The sequence below is a fragment of the Malus domestica genome, chromosome 16 (genome assembly GCF_042453785.1).
Source record: "Malus domestica chromosome 16, GDT2T_hap1".
NCBI lineage: Eukaryota > Viridiplantae > Streptophyta > Magnoliopsida > Rosales > Rosaceae > Malus > Malus domestica.
In genome coordinates, this window is record NC_091676.1 from 32,138,330 (window position 1) to 32,165,086 (window position 26,757).

Sequence of the window (26,757 nt, forward strand, 5' to 3'; positions counted from 1 at the left end):
TGTTCCATCTACTGTATTCTTCAATGCGCTACACACTCACAACAATATACACCCTCCCTTCCCATCAACCAAGTTACAAAACGCCTGCAAACTTTACTGTACAAATGTAACTCCTGATCTTTTTGTCCATTTCTCAGGCAAAAGATACGAGGACTAATACGGAAAGAGACTAATGTCTGTCGTATATGTAAATTCTCGACACTGTTCACTTCCATCAATAATTGATAGTCATCCAGGCTCATAAACGATTGTGATTGGCAAAACTACTCTATACATAAAGTTTAATGGTTATGATTAATCTGCGTAATGTACCATAATTGTACGGTAGGATAACATGTATGTTAATTTGTTCCATATCCGTTAACACACAGCACACGGATATCAAAATAGATAACTTTTCATTTGTTTTATTTTCGTTTTTTTTGTTGCCAAACGTTCCATGATTACATTCTCTACTGAAAACTTATCTAAATACCAAATCTAACCCTGAGTGCGTTTTTAGTGTGCTCATAGATGAGCGAAGTATCCCAACAAGGAACAAGGAGGGACCCAGTTTTACCCCACCCCTTCCTCATGCAAAATGACGACATTAATCTCGAAACAAAAACAAAATAAAAATGCTTAACTCCCACAGATTAGACCACCCTAGCTCTGTCTATATATAACACCCACCCCATCTCTACTTCTCAACCCACAACACCCTCAATTCTCTCTTATCTGTTCTATCTTTGGCTTGATTTGCTTCTCTTGCAAACATTTTGTTAGCTGAAAAAATAACGTCATCAAAAGTTCAAAACACGCACATTTGATTCAATTAAAATGGCAGGGAGAGAGCCTTTTAACGTGACAGCCAGAGCACCGGAGATGACGACGGTACAGAGGTCGCCGTGGCATTCCCCGGTGCCCTACTTGTTCGGTGGGCTGGCAGCCATGTTGGGTTTAATTGCGTTTGCGCTTCTGATCTTAGCATGCTCCTACTGGAGGCTCTCCGGCTACCTCGAAAACCATGAAAACGGATCAGAGCGGGACCTGGAAGCCGGAGAAGGCGGCGAGTCCGCCCAGAAAGTCCCGCCGGTATTCGAAGAGAAAATCTTGGTGATCATGGCCGGAGACGCTAAGCCAACTTTCTTGGCCACACCCACGTCAAGTAGGTCTTCATCTTTTGGCGACAATACTAACAACACTTGTAGCTGTAGCCAAAAGACTGAAAAGTGGGTGAACGTGAGTGAGACGACTGCTGACAACAAGCAAGGAAGTAGTGATGGAAGTGATCAGCATCAGGTACAAGTTACTGATGAGAACAGGGAGAGTATGCATGAGGCCTCAGATCACTCGAATCAGAGAGTAAGTAATTAACTTAATTACTTGTGACTTTGGTAATTAATTAAATTTCTAGATGGGGTTGATTTGGTTGAGACTGAAGGTGTGGGTTTTTTTTGTACTTTCCTTATTCACGGGAGATGTAAATTAAATTGAGATGAAAATGGAAGAATTCCCTATTCTCCTTACAGTTTTGCCTTCCCTTAATTTGTTAGCCTCCACTCCAAATTTAATATTTTATTTCTTAATTAAATAACTCACACATAAACTAATGCAACACCACAAATTAATGAGTGGGAATGACATTACTTTTTCGTTGTATTTTTTGTTTAAAATTGTTTTTATAAGGTTTCGGTGTTGGTTAATTATATGTTAGTTGTACATACATTTTGAGGTTTGTTTTGACGAACCCAGAAACCATTTATATATGAGAAAAAGAAGAAGATGGAGATGGATGCGTGTGGAACTTTGTATTGGGTGCAGAGAAGAAGATGAATTAAGGGGTACGTGGTGGGCTGAAACGGTGGAGAAAGGCACGTGTAGGTAGGTCTCTTTAAGGAGAGATTTTAATGTCTCCGAAACACAGAGTAGTAAGCCATATGTTATTATATGTTATTATATAAGTGAAAAAAGTTTTTCTTTTCAGTGCTACATGTCCGAATAGTTTTAGGATTTAGGATAATTTATTCTTTTAAGTATTATTAATATATACACATTATAGTGTTGATGAGTGGAATTCAGTGCAATGCGCATTAGTTCAGCATTCTTTGTGTTTGTGTTTGAAGGTATCACTACCAAAATATTGAATAATAGGGGCGGACAATCAGAGGCGGAACAAGTTTTGATTTTCAATGTGATCAAAATACAGAGCGGCACGTTCAATCGCTATTATTTAGGAGAATAAAAATAAGGGTGAAATTAAATGCCATTAATCCTTCAAAGTAATTAGTGTACTATTATATAGCTGTACATTTTAGTATTTGGAAAATATGCAGATACAACATTTGGGTGGTGACATTGGAGTTGTGTGGTGGATATTGTTTATATGAATATCGAAAATGATATTGGCAATCAACCATGATTGGAAATACTGATCATATATGCATTTACGCGTCAAATAGTAATCCACTAAAATTTTCTTTAAATAAAGACTGTAAAGCAAAACTCAACTTTCAAAATGACCCACAAAAAGGAAACCACAGTATAAACTTTTTAGGCTATGTTTTCAAGTCAAAGTTGTTGTGGCCAATTTATCTAACAAAAGTTGGAGGGGTGCGGTAAGGGAGAGAGAGTGGAGAAATATGTGATATTCTGAGGTGTGTTATGTTCTTACGCAGTACTTTTATTTATAGTAATAAGGAGGATAAGAATCCTTGTCCTCCAAGGAAATACAATCCTAGTAGGGAAAGAAGAACAAGTAATCAAATCTATTTAGGATTTACACATCACACTTTACTATAATATCTATGACACTCCTCCTTAAGTGTGTAAATACTTAAGTAGATTTGTCATTAGGTAGAGTTGAGGAACGACTTGTTGGAATTGATTATGGGAACACCTAGTCTCAGACAAAGGAACTTGCATATGGAACTAATTCTCACAAAAACCCAATGGCTATGGTAAAACCCGAGGAGGGACAAAATCCCATAGTCGAAGAAAAAGTGCGTGAAAGAGTGCAAAGTCAAATGACACGTCTATGAGACATATATGAGGGATATGACCAACCCAGGATGGGTGCCTCATCAAAACCTCGTCAGGTAGCAAAAACCCAAAGGGCAAAATGCTCCTAATCGTAGAAAAAAGAGTAAATTAAGATCAAGCGAGTATACTTCGGGATACTCCCTCTGAGTTTGACATAATTCCAAAGAGAACTAACAATGTTACAACTCAGAAAGTTTACACATACCTATTCCTCAACAAGCTTCTGAAACGTCGTCCTCAGCAGTGATTTGGAGAAGAGGTCCACCAGGTTGTCTTGGGAACAGATTTGCTTGACTTCAATCTTCTGATACTCTTGTTGTCACTGTGCTTGGTGTTGTCTCCTTTGACGTAGCCCTTCTTGAGTTGTTCGATACATGCTGCGTTATCTTCATTAAAGATATTACTTGTCTCCCAAGTAAGAAAACCTAATTTAGGTCAAATTAGAATATCTTAGGGATTAGGTGATACAATCATGATTTTAGGAAGATTGGGTATCTTATCCTAGATTTCCTCCAAGATAGTCTCCCAATTTGATGAAGATTTCTTTCCCTACAAGAACTCTCAAGATCCCTCTACACTAGCTTGGGTATTTATCAGGGTGACATGATAGGATTTTTACCACTTGCGCCAAAAGGGTTAAAAACAAGTTATGAAAGCACTAGGGTTCCGCCGTCACCTTAACAATCCTATGTAATTTTACTAATTACTTATAAATTACACATGCATCTTAGACGGTTAAGTTTTCCTAGTGCATATTCTACTTATGGCAGTTGTTTATACCATATTTAGGGCCTCGTATTTAGATCTCATACAAATACTCAGGGGACTTAAATGTAATTATGTGATAAAGGAAGGGGCAAATATGTAATAAGTGAGGAAACCTTATTCTATAAAAGGACTCATCACCCTCACAATTGGAGGATGCCATTTCTTAAGTCTTCTCACCCCTCTCACATCCCATCTCATATTCAGAGGTTCTCTCCCTCACCTCTCAGATAAATACAATAATCAGTGTGGACGTAGCCCAAACATTGGGGTGAACCATGATACATCTTATGTTATTTACATTTCTTGCAGATTCACGGTCGGATTTACGTTGTTCCAAGACCTCCGGTTTTGTGCATCAACATTCGGCGCTGTCTGTAGGAATCGATACGAAAAGCTTTGTCGGTTCTCTTTCATTTTTTCACCTCCACCGTGAATTTGCAAAATCACAAAAACCTAGAAACATAAAAGATCCAAATCTCAAACACTCCTCACAAGCCCATAGGGAAGATAAAAGTCGTTGCTTTTTGGGTTTTGGGTTCGTATTCAGGAAACCTAGGGAATCAAATCTCTTTCCCCTCAGCTTTCGGTCCTCCTACTGCACCCTCATCCACAACCCCACAATCCCGATCTCGACACCAGCTGCAGCTCTTAAGCCCAAAGTCACCATCTCCGGTTGCCACCCCCAAATCTTCCGCCACTCCGACGTCATCTCCACCCAAGTCGGTCGCTGCCCCGACCCCCAGCAAGAGCAAGAAGTCGAAGCACAAGTCTTCGGCGGCTGCTCCGACTCCAGCGACTGCTCCCGATGCTATTTCCGCAAATTGTGTTCCTTTACTCGTTAACCCCAAGAGCAAAAGTAGAAGAAATCAAACATAGAAAATGGAAAAGTACAAGGTTGTCAAGGATATTAGATCTGGGAATTTTGGGGTGGCCAGGCTTATGAGGAACAAAGAGCCCACAGAGCTTGTCGCCACCAAATACATCGACCGCGGCCACAAGATTGATGAGAATGTGGCAAGGGAAATCATAAACCACAGATCACTTCGTCATCCAAAGATCATTTGGTTCAGAGAGGTAGTTTTGACTCCTACACAACTTGGTATTGTGATGGAGTATGCAGCTGGTGGAGAGCTCTTTGAGCAAATCTGCAATGCATGAAGGTTCAGTGAAGATGAATGTGTGTAGTCCAGTCTGGTTGAAGAGTAGCAGCAAAGCTGCCATGGCAACCACCACCTGCTTCCTCTCTATCATCATCCTTGGTTTCAACAAGCAGGTTAGATATGGCTTTCTTTAATCATCCAGCTGCTTTTGAAAACTGTATAAAGACATAAAGAGGTGAAGTAAATGGAGAAACCAAAACCAAAACACAAAAATCAGAGAAGGAGCGACGAGAGCACATAGGTCATGCACTTTCTTACCCACAATGTGGAGGCAAAATCTAGTCTGGTTAACAGTGAGCCTTGAAAAGAGGGAAAGTCCTACCGACAGAAAAATCAGAGGAGGAGTGAGGAGAGCACATGTGAAACAAAAGCAAAAGAGGAAACAAAACAAAAGCAAAGTAGAAAAGAAAAGAGAAAGCAAAAGAGAAAGCAAAAGCAAAGAATTATGTGATTTGCTTTTATTGTTTTTGTATGATGTAATTTATTATTTTTTGGAGACATCTGTATAAACCCCATCAAAGGGTAATAATAATAATAAAAAAAATAATGGCAAAACCCAAAATAAATGGGCTGGAATGTTGTGTAGAGGGCGAAGGCCCAAAAGCCCAAAATACCACCAACCAGGTGATCAAAAGTACGCCTAGTACTCCAAAATTATTCGGCAACCAGGTGATCAAAAGTACGCCCAGTACTCCAAAATTATTCGGCAACCTGCCACTATTACCACCATCCAGGTGATGAAATGTACAACCCGTACTCTAATATCATTTGGCAACTAGCCATTCATGCCACGAACCAATTGATGAAATTTACAACCCGTACTCTCCTTCATGCCACCAACCAGGTGATCAAAAGTATGCCCAGTACTCCAAATCATACATGAGCATTACTCATGTCATTCATACATAAAAATTCATGAGCATCACTCATGACAATCATACATAAATATTCATGACCATCATTCATGTCAACATTCATGAGCATCACTCATGTTAACATTCATGAGCATCACTCATAACAACATCCATGAGCATCACTCATGTCAATCAACATAAACATTCATGAGCATCACTCATAACAACATCCATGATCATCACTCATGTCAATCAACATAAACATTCATGAGCATCACTCATGTCAATCAGCTTCAAAAGCTTCATTTACAAAAGCTCCAGCTTTGAAAGCTTCATTTACAGAGCTCTAGCTTCAAAGCTTCACTTGCAAAGCTTCAGTACAGGGTATACAAATACCGCTTCCGAACAACCGCCACTTCGGCCCATACATGGATTAAATTTGAAGTCTCCAGCTAACAGACTCTATTGACCAAAGACTTGGGAGACTACATTATGTACCATATATTGGGCCTTAACTGGGCCTTATGAAAAATACTTGGGGGACTTAACCCATTATTTATGTACTGAGGAGCGAGCCCTTATTCTATAAAAGGGACTCCCTCACCTTCATTAGAGAGTATCGCCGCCAGCTGAGCAACCGCCTCGCCGCAAGCATCACTCCTAACCCATTATTCATTTACTAAGGAATGAGCCCTTATTCTATAAAAGGGACTCCCTCATCATCATTAGAGAGCATCAACTCTAGCCCATCACTTATGTATTGAGGAGCGAGCCCTGATTCTATAAAAAAGACTCCATCACCACCATTAGAGAGCATCGCCGCCTACTGAGCAACCGCCTCGCCACGAGTATCGATTCTGGCCCATCATTTATGTATTGAGGAGTGAGCCCTTATTCTATAAAAGGGACTCCCTCACCTTCAAATTCCACAAGCCGAGCTAACCAATGCAACATAAGCCACAAGCCAAACAGCCTCGCAACATGTGCTACATCTAGTTGAGACTCATTTCAGATTGAGCACCGCCTCATATCGAACATCAGTTCAAGACAACATCTAGTTACGTCGACCCATACATTGACTGAATTTCAAGTCTCCAACTAAAAGACTCTTTTGACTGAAGACTTGGTGGACTACTATTTATAGCATATTTAGGGCCTCGTATTTAGATCTCATACAAATACTCGGGGGACTTAAATGTAATTATATGATAAAGGAAGGGGCAAATATGTAATAAGCAAGGAGCCCTTATTCTATAAAAGGACTCATCACCCTCACAATTGGAGGAGGCCATTTCTTAAGCCTTTTCACCCCTCTCACATCCCCTCTCATATTCAGAGGTTCTCTCGTTCACCTCTCAGATAAATACAATAATCAGTGTGGACGTAGCCAAAACATTGGGGTGAACCACGATACATCTTGTGTTATTTACATTTCTTGCAGATTCACGGTCGGATTTACGTTGTTCCAAGACCTCCGGTTTTATGCATCAAGGAGCGGGCCCATTATTTATGTATTAAGGAGTAAGCTCTTATTCTATAAAAAAGATTCCCTCACTTTCATTAGAGAGCACCCATTATTCATGTACTGAGGAGTGAGCCCTTATTTTATAAAAGGGACTCCCTCACCTTCATTAGAGAGCAACGCCGCCAGCTGAGCAGCCGCCTCGCCGCGAGCATCACTCATAACCCATCACTTATGTATTGAAGAGTGAACCCTTATTCTATAAAAGGGACTCCCTCACCTTTATTAAAGAGCAACGCCGCCAGTTGAGCAACCGCATCGCCATGAGCATCCCATCACTTATATATTAAGGAGCGAGCCCTTATTCTATAAAAGGGACTCCCTCACCTTCATTAGAGAGCTACGCCGCCAGCTGAGCAACCGCCTTGCCGCGAGCATCCCTCATAACCCATCACTTATGTATTAAAAAACGAGCCTTTATTTTATAAAAGGGACTCCCTCACCATTATTAGAGAGCATCGCCGTTTACTGAGCAACCGCCTCGCCGCGATCATTAACTCTAGCCCATCATTTATGTATTGAGAAGCAAACCCTTATTCTATAAAAGGGACTCCTTCACCTTCAAATGCCACAAGCCGAGCTAACCAAGGTAACATAAGCTACAAGCCGAGCAACCTCGCAACATGTGCCACATCTAGTTGAGCCTCATTTCAGATTTAGCACCACCTCATATCGAACATCAGTTCAAGACAACATCTAATTACTTCGGCCAACAAAAAACTCTCTTGACTAAAGACTTGGGGGGCTACTGTTTATACCATATTTAGGGCCTCGTATTTAGATCTCGTACAAATACTCGAGGGACTTAAATGTAATTATGTGATAAAGGAAGAGGCAAATATGTAAAAAGTGATAAGCCCTTATTCTATAAAAGGACTCCTCACCCTCACAATTAGAGGAGGCCAATTCCTAGGCCATCAGAGACCTTACTCTCTCCCTCAGAGGCTCTGAATCTCTCTCCATCACTCCCCTCACATCTCAGATAAAGACAATAATCAGTGTGGATGTAGCCCAAACCTTGGGGTGAACCACGATACATCTTGTGTTATTTACATTTCTTACAAATTCACGGTCGGATTTACGTTGTTCCAAGACCTCCAGTTTTGTGCATCAACAGCAGTCAAGTTAGAACATATATGAAACATGCAATCCATCTATCGCATTCATATCAAATATAAATATGCATGACTCATTATGCTTTGTGAAAACCCTTTGAAAAGCCATGCAACCCCTAAGACATGGCATTCGCCCTAGGTGAAATTACAATTATTAAGCACGTGAAGCATTCCTCAATTTTAGGTTGACATTCCAACAGAAATTGCATCTAATTACTTATTTAAATATTGGTAGCTACGCATTAAGCCAATTGACAGTTTAAGCACAATGATTAATAATTCAAAGTATGTATGTATAATATCATAAGCCATTAAATACAGACTACATATTCATGCTAAGGCTCGTGGCCTTGCCCTAGCAAAAGGAAATTAGTTACACATACTCATAATAAAAGTCAAAAGGAATTTTATTGAATGGAAAAAAAAGAGTGAAAACACCTTGAATGTAAAAGTCTGAAAAGCTCCAAGAATGCCGAACTCTTCTCTCCAAAATTGCATAGAAAAAAAAAAGAATAAGGCTGGCCACTATAGCTTATTTATGCTACTCAATTATAAATCTTTCCTACAAGAGGTCTTCGAATAAAACTAAGAAAATGAAGTAAATTTAAATAAACTAGGAAACATAATCGTAAAGTGATAAGGAAATCCGCCCATAATTTGATCATCCACGTTTTGGACCCAAATATCTTCCAAAACTGGCCCAAGATTGCTGCATTTAAAGCTTGAAATATTCTAAACACTTCTCCATAAGGGCCCAAACCCAAAAGAGACCATCTTGGACTCTAAAAATCGCAATTAAGCCCAAAAACGTTACTTTTCCAGCACTGTGCACTGCTCCTTTATTTAATCGCTAGAAAATAACCACTTGGAAGAAAACTTTGAAACTATGACACGATCAAGCAAGACTCACGAACATCTTCATCCATTTCATCAGTTTTTGCTCTGGAGGAATTCAACTGTCCTATATTGAAAATATAAAGTAAAGTATCAAAATAACTAATACATTAAACTAAGATTAAATTGAAATCATCAGGACATCACGTCTACTTCTCTCTAAGTCTGATATTCTCTACAACACACATATTCTCTCTGTGCCTAGCAAAGACCATCACGCCGCCGCCATAGGCTATTCGACAATGATGGTTCACACCATTCTTCTTTTACAGTACATACATAGTTTGATTTTCCTTCCCAGGGATATGTAAGTAGTCATTCCCAAATTCAACCACACCCCTAGTCAACCTATTTTCCCCTTATCGGAGATCATGGGCAAGTCCGACTAGATATCGCCTCCGTTCATGCATTTGCACAATTCGGTTCCAACAATTGGTGATTTCATTGAGAGTGAATTCATATTCCCCCGTCCAAATCATTTTCTTGACATGTGAATCTATTTTGGGCAAAAAGTGATCAAACAAAAGAATTTTGGAGTAATTTCAATTGAGTGCATTTGCCAGTCTTTCAAGATAATTGTGTCCAAATTCAAGAATTTAATTCCGAGTGGTTTCACCATGGCAAAGAAAAGAAGGCCTAGCGTGCAACTTTCCCAAATTGACATTTATGGATGTTTTGGGTATTTTGAAGGTCAAAATGGCCTATTTCGAGGAAGGTTCCTTCTGAGGATATGTTGGGAACGTCTTAAGATTTAAAAAGAGACCTTTTAGGACTAAATTGGAGTTGATTTGATGATAAAAAAATTAATCCAAGAGCGACAATAAAAACAAGGACGATGGTCACAATTACTTCATTATTGATTAAAGAATCATGAGCCCCAACTCCATATGATGTGGATAAGAGTTTTGTTGCAAGGTCAAGATTTCCTAAGAAAAGCACAAAAAGGAAGGGTTTCTAGTATCTTATTACTTCAAAAAATTTAAATTGCTTTACCATGAAACAAAGAGCTTGACCTAACTATTCGTTATTATTTTGCCAAGATGATATGTGCTGATTGAACATCCTTTCTTCCTTTCAGATCATGTGACATTGTACTAACTTAGTCCAACACTATTTTGGTGGGGCTAGTAATTTCGACAACGACATAACCTTTCTGACGAATATGACATGATATCAACACGAGGAGAAGTACAATGCGGGTAAGTCACCCCTAGAAAAGGCATAAAAGTTCAACTCCAGAACTAGTGTCGAGTTCCATCGGAGTTCCAAACCCAAAATGAATTATGACGGTTCTACAACACATCATAGCGATCATGCTATAGCACAAAGAACTACAAAAAAGGATGAGTCTTGTTTCTTTACAGCTATTATTATTTAACCACCATCACTTAGGCTTTTTTGGTTTGAGCTATTATTAATTTAATTATTAGCATATTTTTGTTCACAACTCAATTTGTGATTCCAAGAGATGGTAACTCAAGGAATCAGGGAGAAACACATCTAAGATAGGTAGCAAAGGCAAGTTTAGTTTTGTGCTAACCAACACCTCATCGCAAGTTTGAATCATAGATCTCTTGTCTAGCTTAGTTCGAGTCCATCAAAACTCTGACTGAGGGCAAGTGCTCACGCAAAGCTCTAGAGGCAATGTAATCATGCCAAAAATCCATTCTACGCACATGAATGATTTTTCAACGAAAAACTGGCTTCCAGATGAATTTCGAAACAAGGTCATTTGAAGACGAAAGCTAAGACACCAAAGATCGTTGTGTAAAAATCTTAGAGTTTTCTACTAAGAAAATCTTTCCAATTTTACACATGAAGATAGTTAAAGCTGCATTCCTGCTAGAACTACACTGCTATGGGGAAACAAAGATTTCAAGGCCTTGCTGATTTTTTTTTTCCCAGTGACATGCCATATATGCACGGAAAGATAAGAAGTGGAAACAAATTGTTGATATTTTTCCATAATTTTCAAGAAGATAAAACGGTGTCAAATCCAGCACACAAGGCAGGTAAACAACAAGTCAGCACAAGTAATGCATCACCTCTAACTTCCTAGATTAAATTGTATCTACTCAAAGAAAACTGGGCTTCTTGCCATACATCATCGTAAATGTAAGGAAGTTAGCTTTCTGTAGAATTTTGCAGAACTCAAGTTAGTTTTTTGTAGAATTTTGCAGAACTCAATTCTGAGTTACGTGGAAGACATTGTTACCATTTTACCATTCATGGAGCATGCTGGAATTTTCTGTGGGATTCTTTATGTTCTTACTCCAAACTCATATCAAATGACATATGAGCTCAAGATGCATAAATCATGATCAAGTTATCAGTTAGTTCAAGATGCACAAAGTCATGGTCAAGTTATCAGTTAACCTAAAGGTTCTAACCAATTCAAGTCCGCTCCAATAAGCTAAAATCGAAGGTCACCTACAAAGTATTGCGTGACAACTCCACACTTGTCCTCCTCCACTACTAGCTCGTAATGGAAAAAGACAGAGGGCATACCATATATAGTTAGATGAAAATTTTCATGAATCTGAACGAGGAAACCAACTTGAAGGCCCATTTGACGAGTGAACAACCTTGGTCAAAAACCATGGTATCACTCTAAGAGATAAGTACTTCTAAGTATTTAATTATATAAATGACGAAATACATTTCCAGGACAAAAGACCCAAAGTAGGAAATGATCTTTTCATATCCTGGCATGCCATTGTTCGTTCTTTCATACACCATTCTTTGTGGTACATGGAATACTCTAAATTCCATAATTATGAAGAGCTTTGAAACTTTGCGGGATCGCAAAGTCTAAAACTTCAAAGTATATTTTGCAACACCATGTGTTAAGCAGGTTCGAATGAGGCATCCAAACTAAGAAATCCTCAAGAGGAATTTTATTCCAACAAGTCTCTGGTATGCAGAAGTGCCTTAGCCAAGGCAGGTAAGTATAGTTCGACCAGAAACACTCAAGTCTGACGCATAAGGTCTGCCAAAAGGATTCAAAAAGTGTTTCTAACCCACATGTAGACCACGTCCCTAACAAACTTTCGTTTAAGATCCACTAGGGATGAATCAGCAATTCGGACTAAGAAGGAAATCCTTTCTTGGTTGCATGTTGCACTATTAAAATCCTTTGACCTAGAAAGGGGGCAAGGTGAAAGAACAAAGGGAATCAACAAACAAGACAACCCAAACATGTCAGACTGACATTAAAATCAAGAGGCCATTACAGGTATAATTGACACTTTCTCATCCTTAATCCGATCAATGCATTACCACAAGTCTAGGGCAAAAGTTTTTCCATGGGTTAAAAATTTAAAACCTACTATCAAGTAAGGTGGTACTTGATGTATATTTAAACTAACCTAAATAATAGATTAATTTAAACCAAATTAAACTTGCAAGCGTACGAATCAATTGTAATAACATATGCAAATCAATTGTAAATTAACACCAATTTAACCGATTAATCACGCTAGACTTTATTAAACAAACAAAGGATAAATTGAATTGAATAATCGAGTAATTGATTAAGACTAAATTAACAAGAAAAGGAGAAGACAATTAATTAAAATAAACACACGACACAAGAAAACCTAAGGTTATGAATTCACTAATAACAATCCTATTTACTTTTCCTAGAGCCAACTACTATCCAATTACCATGCCAATGTTAAAGGTTGTTATTTCTAAGGTATGAATTAATCTGTGGTCAGTCATCAACTCTTGTATCTTAATATGATAATTATATTCTATTGGTTAGGCATACAATTGAACACGTAAAAACCCATTAATCATAGAAGAATCATGTCAACCAAGTAGGACTAGCTTGATATTGGTCATCCTCACTAGTTTATCTATTCTTCTTAATCTTAATTCCAATAAACCAAATTGATTGGTCATCCTCATAGATTTATCTAACAATCTAGATGCAAAATTCCTAAAGGTGATCAATCATTAGGAATCCGAATCTAGAATAAAATACCCACAAAGATTAAGAATATAACATGGCATATAATGGGATAACAATTAACAAAGTATTTCACAAATATTCATGTCATAGCTTCATCATAAACCTTAGAAATAACTTAGTTACACATAGAAATAAAAATAAAAGAAAGATAGAACCAGAGTTCATAGCAAAGCACGCTCTTTTTCACAAATTGCGGAGATGGATTGTTAGGTTTCGAACTTACACGTATCATGATAAGGATACCTAAACGTGGGTTTAAACCAATTAGGAGCCATGGCCATGTCAACAACCGGTCTCCTAGAATTAAGGGATTATAGGAACGTTATACATAATCTCATTCAAACGTGCAGGATAATGGGTATTAACTGATCCCATGATAGCTGGGATCACGTTAGGAATATATTCTATAACGAATGCCCCTGCTCACTAGAAATACGTTCGATCACTAGACTATCACTAGTATTGGACATAAGGGTTATGTGAGTAGAAGATCTTCTGTGAGTATTCCCTTTAGTGCATTCATATTATTCTTTATGGCTTCTTGAAGTATGTGTATGCATATATATACTGATTCAATCACTTTGAACTAATATTTTATTTGTATATTGTAATCTTAGTTTGAGACTAAATATAAATGTCTATACTTCACAGTGTTCTTTAGTGATTGCAGAGTAAGGGAGGATCGTGTATGGATTTGTTTTCTTAGCGTAATTCATCGTATGAACCACATCAAAATGGGTTCATATTGAAATGTTAAACTGAGAAATCAGAAGCATGGGAATTTTATAGTTCATTTAATCATAACATGCATATAAGAACTTCTAAAGAAGACAACGTATGAATGGGTTCGATTAATGGATTAGGGCATAGTTTTTGGAGATTGGTTAACTATAGTTTTGATTCTTGTCTTAAGACCTGAGTTTTGAAATATTTTTAACAAATAACTAAATGGCTATGAATGGATTAAGTTTTGAAATATTTCCTCACCCAAAGGTGTTGTATCTAACTGTGTTTTTCCTTACCTCATTGTTTTTTTAACGTTTGTCTTCATGGCTTCTTCAGTGAATCCCACTTCAATGAATTTTTCCTCTATCGAGCCTCTAAGTGGGGGAAATTACAAAAAATGGAGATAGGATGTAGAGATCATCCTGGGACTAATGGACTACGATCTTTTATTTAGGGAAGATGAGCCACAAGACTGGATGACAATAACACCGTTGAACAAGGGCTAAAATTTGAAAAATGGGAGAACGCCTCGCGTGGCACTATTGGTTATCAAACGATCCATTGGTGAAGCTGTTAGAGGAGATATTCCTGCAACGGACAAAACAAAGGATTTTCTATAAGCAATTGATGCCAAATTCAAGGTTTCAGAGAAGGGAGAAATGAGGAATCTCATGACTACCTTGACAACTCTAAAAAATGATGGGAAAGGCATTGTCAGATAGCACATCCTGAAACTAGTGGAGGCTGCAGCAAAGTTCATAGACCTAGAGGTTCCCATTGATAATGCTTTTGTTGTTCATATGGCCCATCCCAGACACTTATGAACAATTGAAGACATCATACAACACACAAAATGAGAAGTGGAGCTTGAACGATCTCATTTCCATATGTGTCCAAGAGGAAAGCAGGATAAAAAATGTGTCAAATGAAGAAGTGAATGTCATAAAGGCTGAAACTGCGAGGAAGACTATCTTGACATCTGGTAAGCTATATAAACCCTTCTCCTATTCTCATGCTACTGGAAATGATACTCATTCATCCTCCAAGGGATCTCACGATTTTAAAGGCAACATTGAAAGTTTTAAATGCTACGTCTGCAAAGAATATGGCCACTTGAAGAGAGATTATGATAAACGAAAGAAATGGGCACCTAAGAAAAGGTAATAAAATTGAAAATGTTTTTGTCTATCTTAATGTTAATCTTGTTGAAGTCACTCCAGATTCTTAGTGGTTTGACACTGGTTATTCGGTGCATATTACCAATTCCTTGCAGGGATTCACAAGAAGGGAAATTTAAAGAAATGAGGTCTACAATGTTCACGTTGGGGATATGAATAAAGTAGTTGTGGAGGCAGTAGGCACCCTAAAGCTCAAGTTGTCAAGTGGTTTCATTTTGTAGTTGCTAGATGTTCTTTATGTTCCTAGGTTAACTAGAAGTTTAATTTCTACATCAAAGCTTATAAAAGACGGTTATGCTTTTGTGGGAGATGATGAAGGTGTACGGATTTACAAGAAAAATAATACGAATCTTTTGCTTGGTATTTGTTTTTTAAAAATGATCTTTGGAGGTTGAATTCTCAAGTAATGCTAAATACAAAAATTTTGGCGGTGGAATCAAATTTGTCTTTGAAAAGGTCTCTAGATGATGAAAGGTCTTCTATGCTTTGGCAGAGGAGACTTGGACATATTAACAAGAAAAGATTAGAATTTCTAGTTAAAGAACAAATGCTCCCAAAGTTGGATTTTAATGATATGCAAAATTGTATTGACTGATGGAAAGGGAAATTAACAAACACAAAGAAGACCGGTTCAGCAAGAAATCTTAACCTCTTAGAAGTCATCCACTCAGAAGTTTATGGACCTTTCCCCACATAAACAATTAGCAAAAATGCCTACTTTGTGTCTTTCACTGATGATTTTTTTTCAGTATACATATATATATATATATATGTCTTATATTCGAGAAAAATCAAGTGTTTGATTGCTTTAAAACTTTCAAAAAAGAAGTGGAAAAACAACTTGAAAAGACAATTAAAATCTTGAGATCGGACCATGAAGGGGACTATTATGGTAGGTAGTTAGAGAAAGGTCAACAAAAGGGTCCAATGGCTATGTTCTTGGATGAAAACGGGATTCAAGATCAGTATACCACTCCTGGAACACCACAACAAACAGTGTTGCCAAGAGAAAAAATAGGACTTTGATTGAGATGGTGAGATGCAGGATGAGTAGGACTGATCTTCCTATGTTTCTATGGGGTGAGGCGCTTAAAATGGCAAATTATATCTCCAACAGAGCCCCAAGTAAGTCAGCGCACAAGACTCCATTTGAACTTTGGACTTCAAGAAAGCCTAGTTTGAATCATCTTCACGTATAGGGCTTTAAAGCAGAAGCAAAAATGTACAATCCAAAGGAAAATAAACTTAACCCTAAGACTATAAGTTGTAGTTTTATTAGTTTTCCAGAGAGATCAAAAGGGTACAGGTTTTATGCTCCAACCCTACATACGAGAATATTTGAAACAAATAATGCAAGGTTTATTGCAGTGGAAGAATCAAATGGAAAAGAGGCTCGTGATTTTATTTTTGAAGAAGAAGAGGCTTTGGCAACAACTTCACCATCGTTATCAACAAAAATTGATTTTGGGACTATTGACACGCAACACCAAGTGCATGAAGATTTTTGTCAAACTGATTTTGGCGGGGCTACTGACTTCAGCATGCATCAAGCATTAGCAATACACAAATCTCCAACATGCAGCATAATGGAGATGAAAATCGTGGTACAATTGCCATGCAATCGGTGGTGTTCCCCATGATAATGAGGTAGCCTCAACGTGTAAGTCACCAATTTCTGGAGATTTTCTTGTTTATGCGGGAGAAGCTGACAAACTAGACAAGGCTGATGATGACTTACTTGAGTTTCAGCAAGCTAATGGAGATAAAATTGAACACAAGGATGGCATAAAGATTGATCCAGTCACCTTTAAGTAAGCAATGGCAAGTGAAAAGGCTGAATAATGGAAAATAGCTATTCAAGAGGAAATGCACTCTATTTATTTGAATCAAGTATAGGTTTGGTCTTGATAAAAGCACATGAGTCTATAAAACCCATTGGGTGAAAATGGGTATATAAAACGAAGAAAGATTCAAGAGGAAAGGTTGAGAGGCATAAGGCAAGACTAGTTGCCAAGGGGTATACTCAGAGGGAAGGATTGGATTACTCCGATACATTCTCACTAGTTTCTTCAAAGGATTCTCTCATAATCATCCTTGCTATAGTTGCTTACGACAATCTAGAACTCCACCAAATGGACTTGAAAACTGTGTTTCTTAATAAAGTCCTAGATGAGGAGATTTACATGGTCCAGCCACCTGGATTTGTTGAAATGGGGCAAGAACAAATGGTGTGTAAACTGAGGAAGTCGATTTATGGGTTGAAACAAGCTTCTAGGCAGTGGTTCTTAAAGTTTGATGAGAAAGTAAATAGTTTTGGATTTGTTGAAAATAAAGTTGACGATTGCTTGTATCTCAAGGTATGTGGCTCGAGGTTTATCTTTCTAAACCTATATGTTGATGACATTTTATTAGCAAGCAATGATCTTAATCTCTTGTTGGAAACAAAGAAATTGTTGTCACGAACATTTGAAATGAAAGATATGGGTGAGGCTTCTTTTGTTTTGGGCATAGAAATTATTTGTGATAAAAATATATGTATTTTGGGTCTTTCACAAAAGACTTACATTGAGAAAATGCTAAAGAGGTACAACATGCAAGAGTGTTCAAAGGGTGAAGCACCAATGAGCAAAAGCGATAAGTTGAACAAGTCTTAGTGCCAAAGTAATGAGATTGAAATGCGAGGGATGGCAAACAGGCCATACGCGCCCATTGTTGGTAGTCTAATGTATGCTCAAGTGTGCACTAGACCGGATTTGGCTATTGCCATAAGTATGCTTGGGAGATTTCAAGCAAATCCAGGAGAAAAGCATTCGACAATAGCCAAAAAGGTTATGAGGTACCTACAAAGAACAAAAGATTACATGTTGGTGGATGGGAAAACTGAGAAATTAGAATTGGGTGGCTATTATGATTCTGATCTTGCAGGTTGTGAGGATGACATGAGGTCTATGAGTGGGTTTATTTTTCTTTTAGCTAGCGGTGCAATATCTTGGAGAAGTGCAAAACAAAAGACCTTGGCTACTTCAACAATGCAAGCAGAGTACATTTCATGTTTTGAAGCCACACAACAAGTTGGCTTCTTGAGGAATCTCATCACATGAATGAAGATTGTTGAAAGCATAACAAGACCAATTGTCATTTTCTGTGACAATAAGGCATCAATGTTCTTCTCTAAAAACAATAACAAGTCCTATGCAGCGAGCTTGACGGATGTAAAGTATCAGTCAGTGAAAGAAAAGGTGAAGGTTGGGATAGTTTCTTTTGAGCATGTTAATACCTCAGATATGCTAGTAGATCCTCTCACAAAACCACTTGGAGTTGGAGTGTTTAAAGACCATGTAACATGCATAGGTGTTGTTAAGTCTTTTGATGCTTTTATGATGCATGCATGAAGGTTATTTTCTTTCATCATTTTTCTATTTTTCATGAAAATTTGAATAAGCATGGATTATTGCATTCATATATTGGTTTTTAAACAATGAATTCAAGACGATTGTTTCAGTTATTATGTGTGTGAACAAATATATATGATGTGTTTGAAATGATGAATTACTAATCAAACCGAGGTTTAATGAGTTGGTTATTGTAAAAGGCTTATCATTGGAGCCAAATAAAGGCTTGACAATGACGTCTAGTTTGATCAATGAGAGTGTAAATAGTAGACATGTTAAATATGTTTGTTTGCTCTATTAATATCATGCATGAGTAGTTTTGGGGGATGTGATCTCAGAGTGTTACTACAAATTATGAAGTATGAATTTTCTGGGGTTTAATTCTTTGAAGCTATTCATGGCAGATATGAGTTGTTGTATGGTTGACATGACTCAAGCAATCATTTAAGGCATTTGTTTAATGTGTTGGACAAGGAACATGATAAGTGGAAGTTCAAAAGTGGGAGAATGTTAGGTTTTGAACTTACATGTATCATGATAAGGATACCTGAACGTGGGTTTAAACCAATTAGGAGTCATGGCCATCTCAACACCTGATCTCCTAGAATTAAGGGATTATAGGAACGTTATACATAACCACATTTAAGCATTCAAGTTAATGGGTATTAACTGATCCCATGAAAGCTGGGATCACGTTAGGAATAAACTCTATAAATTTGATTGTCCCTGCTCACCAAAAATACGTACACTCAATCACTAGTATTGGACATAAGAGTTGTGTAAGTAGACGACCTTCTATGTATTCTCTTCAGTTCATTCATACTATTCTTCATGGCTTCTTCAAGTATGTATATGCATATATATACTAATTCAATCACTTTGAACTAACATTTTATTTGTATGTCATAATCTTAGTTTGAGACTAACAGCTTAATCTAACATGGATGTGGGGTGATGTCAGGATCTCTAGAGAGAGCTTAGGACAACTCCTAAACAATTAATGACACAAACTAGGAAAGAATCCATCTGGGCTTGGGAAACACCTAATTTGTCTTGCACCCCAAATTTGGGGTTGATTTATTTCCTGAACAATTATGTAAAAATATGGGAAATATAGCTTTATCTCTTATCATTCTGAGTATATATAGGACACCTTAGGAAAAATCAGGAAAGCCTTCAAATCTTCATTCTCCCACAGCTGCGCAATTTAGACGAGAAAACAACTTGTACGGGATTGATTTGTAACACTGGAATGAATGGCTTCATGGAGAATTATGAAATTCAAGCACAACAATCTTCAGCCTCATAGCTTCCTTCTCCAATTGGCCTTGCATAAAAAATCCTCCGGAACTTCAAATTATCACCAAAAAGGTCCTGAGTTTGCAGATTGGTTAAACTTAAGGAAAGGAACGTAATAAGGCTCTTTTATAATCAATTCCTTAACAAAACTTAGGGATAATTAACATGAAAATATGATAAATAATGCACCTATCAGTACTCCGGATATCGTGATGGGAAACTTTATAAACACTAAGTCTGGGAGGTGATGTTGATTAGCCGAATCAACGTCACTGAGGGGTTTTTTGATAAACTCTGTCTCGGGTCTACAAGCTTACTCGTGTTTTGCCTTAATATTCCTTACTTCAAAGTTAGCATACTTCCAAAAGATTGATAGATTAAACTATATTCCGTGATTATGGAGCAAAGGATGAAACTTCCAAGTGTTTTCTCTAACATGCTTAATGGCTTGAGTAAAATAAACTTAGCAATATATTCCTAAGGCATCTAGGTCATTCTAAGAATATATAGGTGCAATCCACCTCACATCCAACATTTTAGCTATGTATCTGGAACTTCAACCAAGGGTTTATAATATAATTCAGAACTCCGAAAGATCAAACCTTTAATAAGGGAGCAGGACTAGTCGGACTTGGCTAGCTCTAGATCAACAAGAAGTTCGAAAGTCATTCTGACGCACATTCCAGAGAAGTTACTCTATGATGAATCACTCATGGTCCGTTGGTAACTATCCATCTTTGAAGCGGAGCACATTCTCAAAAGCATAGTTAGGGGCATGTGGGACCATGATATGTGGAAATAATGATCAGAATGCCCGAAGCCCATGGAGTGTTGTCCGATAGAATAAGCTTAGGCCTATTAATGATATTACTTATCTCCCAAGTAAGAAAACCTCATTAAGGTCAAATTAGGGTATCTTGGGGGTTAGGCGATACAATCATGATTCTAGGATGATTGTGTATCTTATCCTAGATTTCCTCCTAGATTATCTCCCGATTTGATGAAGATTACTTTCCCTACAAGGATTCTCAAGATCCCTATAAATACACTAGCATGGGTATTTATCAAGGGGACATCACATTTCCTTTTCTCTACAGCAAACATATTCTTTACAACACACATATTCTCTCTATGTCTAGCAGAGACCCTCACGTCACCACATACGTGCATACATATCCATGGAAAACTCATCTCTCAAAGCCCTGCCATAGGCTATTCGTCAAGGATGGTTCACACCATTCTTTCTCAAAACTACACTGATGCTCATTCCCATATTCAACCACACCCCCCAATCAACCTCATTTTCCCCTCATCAGAGATCATGGAAAGTCCGACTAGATTTCACCTTCATCCACAGATGTGCATGAATTTGTTCCAATAGTAATGGTTTGATGTATCTTGTTTGAGGCTAAGTCGGTCGAGCTCATGCTCAAGATGTCTAGTGTGTTTAGCAAGCTTGCGTCAAATATAGGTTTTAGAAAAAACATATGAGGCCTCATCATCATCGTCTCAACCATCTCTTCTGGAGGTCGAAAGTCAGTTGGTTTGGTGGTCAAATAATAGCCACAATTGTTAATTTCTGGCAACCGAGATTTATTTCCACCTCCCGGGGTGCCATAGGGTCTAGCGTGATGGAAACATGATAATCATGTGCCAGTTCCATGCCCAAAAGCAGAATTTCCGAATTTGTACACATTTTTTCCATTGTTGTTTTCTTCTAAACAGAGTGATTTTGATGGTCATGAACTGTATAGGATTTTTTTTTAATCACACTTAACATGCCTAAATGACCCTAAAAATTTCAAAGGTTACGTATCTATTGCACTAACTACGTTCTTCTTGTGAATGTGGGTGTGCCAACTCTCAACTGGGTTCGGTCGTGTGAATATATTAGATGTGGTGTTGGTGGTATCAAATGTGCTGCTTGCTTCTCTACTTAGCAAATACAACTGAGAAAGGAACACTCTCGGCCTAGGGCTCTAGAACCTGAAAACAAGGTTAATTATTCACTACAAAGTTCAAGATATTTTGTGCCAAGTTCAGCAACTTCAACTATATTTGTGAGAATATAATTGCACTGTATCAGTATCAAATTGTAAGGGCAAAGATACTCAAAATAAATGAGTGTCTTTATTGTGAATGTTGTTCGACTGTCTAAATGCCAAACTCTTAAATGTACTTATGAGTAACCGATCATAGAACACCTCACTTCGCTAATGAAGTGACCTCTTTTGGTGAAAGAATCAAAGTCACTTCGCTAGCTAAGACTTGGATAGATAATCGACTAAACTAAAAGTACTGTTGTTCCACCGAACTGAAGGTACTCCTAGACGATTAGTTCTACAACTCTAGTGATGTTCCAACAATGCTCCAACGAATTGAATATGTGTTGGTGGAGCGGTTATGATAATTAGTATTTTTCTCAAGGTTGTGAAAAGTTTTGTGTAGAGCAAGGTTTTACGCATAGAGCACTTGAATTGCTTATTGAGTTGAAATGCCTTTCATGTTGTAAAACCACTTCTATTTAAGGGGGTGGGTTTCGTGATAACTAAGCTTGCCGAGGTAAAGTGTTGATAGGAATATGCCTTTTCAACATACACTTGGATACCTTTAGAAATTATCTCTTAAATCCCTTTTTTTAACAGAAATCAACCTTTATCTAGTTTCGGCTTCTTCGACTTGAACTAGGATTCTATATATAGTTCCCTTATGCACTTAATTTATTTTTATCTAATTAGTGACAAGTTTTTATTACTAGCATAATTTGAGCCGTATCAAAACCCTACTTGACCCTTAGAAATCTTATTTCAACTAGGACTCAAACAAGCCACACCTAAGTCTAATCCCTTAGCAATCTTACCTCCATTAGGACTCGGTCGAATCATGCTTTTCTGGGCTGAGAACCAACTATCCTGAACAATTATCATTGGGCCGAGAGTCACGGCCTTCCCACTCAAGCTATCTTTCCTCCACCCAAATCCTACATTTCAGGCCCAAACACATGTGCAAACTCAATGGTGTACCAAAAAATTACGGAAAATAAATAGGCTTTTTAGTGAAAATGGTCTCTGAGATTGGCATAACTCATTATTTTGGTCCCTAAGATTTAAATCAATAGAAGTGGTCCTTGAGATTGTCCACCATCTATCATTTTGGTCATTCTATTAAAAAGCCCTGTTAGATTGAGGATATTTTTGTCAAATCAAACTCTCCACTTTCTTTTTCACCATTTTCTCTCATTTCTATCGTCTTTTCGAACTAAATCCTCATCTTTCTCATCAATTTTTCCTTGTCAGCCGTATGAGAAAAGAAGAAAACAAATGGATGTCACTGCACAATGGATGAAAACAAGCTACAACAATTTTTTTCTTGCTTTTTTGGATATTTTTTAAATTCTTCAAACTTCTAAATATCTTCCTCTTGAAGCTAAGAAAGTCATAGGTAATAACAAAAATAGATGAAGCTAAGCTATAGGCTTGGTGTGGCTATGTGGAACACCAGGAGCAGGTCCAAATTGCTTCACGGCTTCACGAGCATTCTTAGGTCCTCAAGAATCATGTTCTAGCCAAGAGGGACCATATTCCCACCACCACAAGCAATCTTACCCTCCTTTTCGATCATATACTTAATCAATTGAGAAAGGCACAGAGGGGCCGTGTTCAACTTGCTAATAAACAACCTCTTCATAATGACGGCATTGAACTTGCTGCTTGTCCTCCTCACCAGAAACTGATACTCTTCAATAAAAATAGAAGGTTGATTTGACAAAAATACACTAAATTTAATTGAGTTTTTTAACATAAGGTCAATTGTTCAATCTCAATGGCCACTTCTATCGATTTTAAATCTCAGAGACCAAAGTGATGAGTTTGCTCTTAGGGACCATTTTAAACAATAAATAAATAAAATAAATATATGTTAAAGGGTTTTTATCACAAACGATCCCTGAAATTTACTCAACTCATAAAGATGGTCCCTAAAATTGAAAATCGATAAATGTAGTGCCTGAAAATAGATGTTTGAAATTAATGTGGCCTTTCCCTCACAATTTGGTCAAAAATTGTGTTATGTGCTGATGTAGCAAATAAGTGGGTTCCACAAGACTAATTAATATTGCCATGTGGATTAGAAATACTTTAAAATAATAAAAGCATTTTTTTTTTGGATAATTAAAAACTTCAAAAAAAAAAAAAACAATCATCTTCTTCTTTGACCCAAGGAAGCTACACCCGTCCACTTCAGCTTCGAATCAGGAACTATATGCTTGATATCCAAAAGCCCAAAGCCCCTAATATCGCATCTACCACACAAAATTCAAATACAAAATTAAAAAATTAAATAAAAAATGTGTTAGATACCAATTCCAGTAACTAGTTCAACCTTAACTTGCAGCTAGAGTAGTAGAGAATGGAAAGAGGAAGAAGATGGAAATATTTTTGTAAAATTATTTTTTAATTCTGATTTCATTTCTAACTGTTGCAACAAGAGAGAGAGAGAGAGAGAGAGAGAGAGAGAGAGAGAGAGAAAGAGAGAGAAAGAGAGTTTTATAGTACTAACAAACCCTTCCTATGAGAACCAGCCACATGGCACACAACATAAACTCCTTAACAAACTGCATAAAAGAAAGGCAAATTACATAATGACCCCAAAACATTACATTTTGACCCTCAAGCATTACAATTCCATCCAAAATCTTGTTACTTGTGATCAAGGCAATCAACGAACATAACAATGCTTCCCCCTTGAAAAATAACCTTGTCCACAAGGTTCAAACTAGAAAGTCATGGTATCTTGTCTTGAAAGCATCAAAGTCCTCCCATGAAGCCTCAGTTGCTTCCTATCCATGCTATTGCACCAGTAATTGTACTCCAGCTGCATTTCCCTTCTTATACATCCTTCTAGCCAAGATTGCATGAGGTAGGTTATGCACCAATTCATCATCTGCCACAATAGGTAAGTTAACACTTGGAACCACTCATTCCCCCAGTTCCTTCTTGAGGCATCTTACAAGGAATAAAGGACGTATTTTTGTTCCTTCAGGTAACTTCAACTTATAAGTTACCACACCAATTTTTTCCCAAACTTCATAAGGGCCATAAAACCTAGGCTATAGTTTGTGATAACTGTGTGCAACAAGTGTTTGCAACTGATAAGGAACTAGCTTCTGGTAAACCCAATCCCCCACATTGAATGCCTCTCAGTTTTTCTTTTATCAGCCTGAATTTTCATTCTATTTTGTGAAAGTTCCAAGTTATGCTTAAGAATAGCTAGTATGTTATCCTTTTCTACCAGACTTTGTTCCACATAATCCATCTTTGCAGTTCCTACTTCATATGAAGGTATATGAGGTGGGGGAATGCCCATAGACCAGTTCAAAAGGTGTAAAACCTGCTGATATGTGATGTGATGTATTGAAACACCACTCAGCCCAAGGCAACCAATTCACCTATTTCTTAGGTTACCCCCCAATGAAACACCTTAAGTAGGTCTCCAAACACATATTCATAACCTCAGTTTGCCCATCACTCTGAGGGTGATAACCATAACTCATGCATAGTTTTGAACCTTGTAGCTTGAAAAACTCTTTCCAAAAAGCACTAATGAACATAGGATCTCTATCACTTACAATAGAGTTAGGCATTCCATGCAATTTGAACACAAACTCAATGAAAACTTGAGCCACAGTTCCTGCAGTAAATGGATGAGAAAGAGCAATGAAGTGTGCATATTTAGAAAGTCTATCCATAATAACCATGATCACAGTTTTCCCTCTACATTTTGGTAAGCGAACTATGAAATCCATGCTAATGTCAAACCAATTCTTTTATGGGATGGGTAATGGTTGTAATAGGCCAAGAGGTGCTATGCTTTCCACTTTGTTTTGGTGACAATACCACATTTAACCACAAAGTTTCTAATTTCTCTCTTCATCCCATGCCAATAGAACCCTTTTTTGATCCATTGATAGGTTTTTACCACCCCCTAATGACCTGCTCTAGGAGTAGAGTGACATTCTGTAATAATCTTGTGTCTCCAAGGTGATGTAAGGCTCAACACTATCTTCTTCTTATAGCACAAGAATACATTATCCAATGTGTATTTAGAGACTACAACATTATCACTACCTGTTTTAGAACTGTCAAGCACATGTTTAACTCTTTCCATAATCCACTTATCATTTTCAGAACTCTTCCTTATGTGATCCATCTAACCAAAATAAGGGTAAGATATTGCAGTGACTTCCATGTCAGAGTTAATAAGATTTTCCACAAGATTAGAGTTAATACCTAGTATTCTAGAGAGTCCATCAACCACTGTGTTTTTTACTTCATTCCTATACTGAATCTCATAGTCAAATCCAGGAGTTTTGAAACCCATTTCTGCTAAAAAGAGTATTAGCTCTCTGACTTGGAAAATACTTGAGATTGTTGTGATCAATCTTAATTATGAAGTGTTTCCCTTGCAAATAGTTCTACCATTTTTTCACAGCATGAATTATTGCAATCAATTCTCTTTCATAGGTGGAAAGAGCTTGGTTCTTAGGTCTCAATGCCTGGCTGGTGAAGGCAATTGGTCTGTTATTTTGCTGCAGTACTGCCCCAATTTGATTGTCTAAAGCATCACACTCCAATTCAAATGGTTCATTGAAATTAGGTAGTGCCAATACCTGAGGTAAAGACATAATCTTCTTGAGTTTTTCAAAGGCTTCCAAGGCATCCACTCCTTAACATAATCCATCTTTTTGGTGAGATTGTACAAGGGCTAACATATTTTTCCATAACCATGAACAAACTTCCTGTTGTAACCAGTAAGTCCCAGAAACCCTCTCAATTCCTTGACATTCCTTGGCAC

At 37.6% G+C, this 26,757-nt stretch overlaps 1 protein-coding gene across 1 annotated transcript; it reads left to right on the forward strand.

Annotated features, from left to right (window-relative positions):
• Positions 1-688: 688 nt before the first annotated feature.
• LOC103416928 (protein GLUTAMINE DUMPER 3-like) lies at positions 689-1,965 on the forward strand. The gene is made up of 2 exons (XM_008355133.4): positions 689-1,344; positions 1,735-1,965. Exons 1-2 carry the CDS (start codon positions 820-822, stop codon positions 1,813-1,815), a joined length of 606 nt encoding a protein of 201 aa, XP_008353355.1. The 5' UTR covers positions 689-819; the 3' UTR covers positions 1,816-1,965.
• Positions 1,966-26,757: the final 24,792 nt, after the last annotated feature.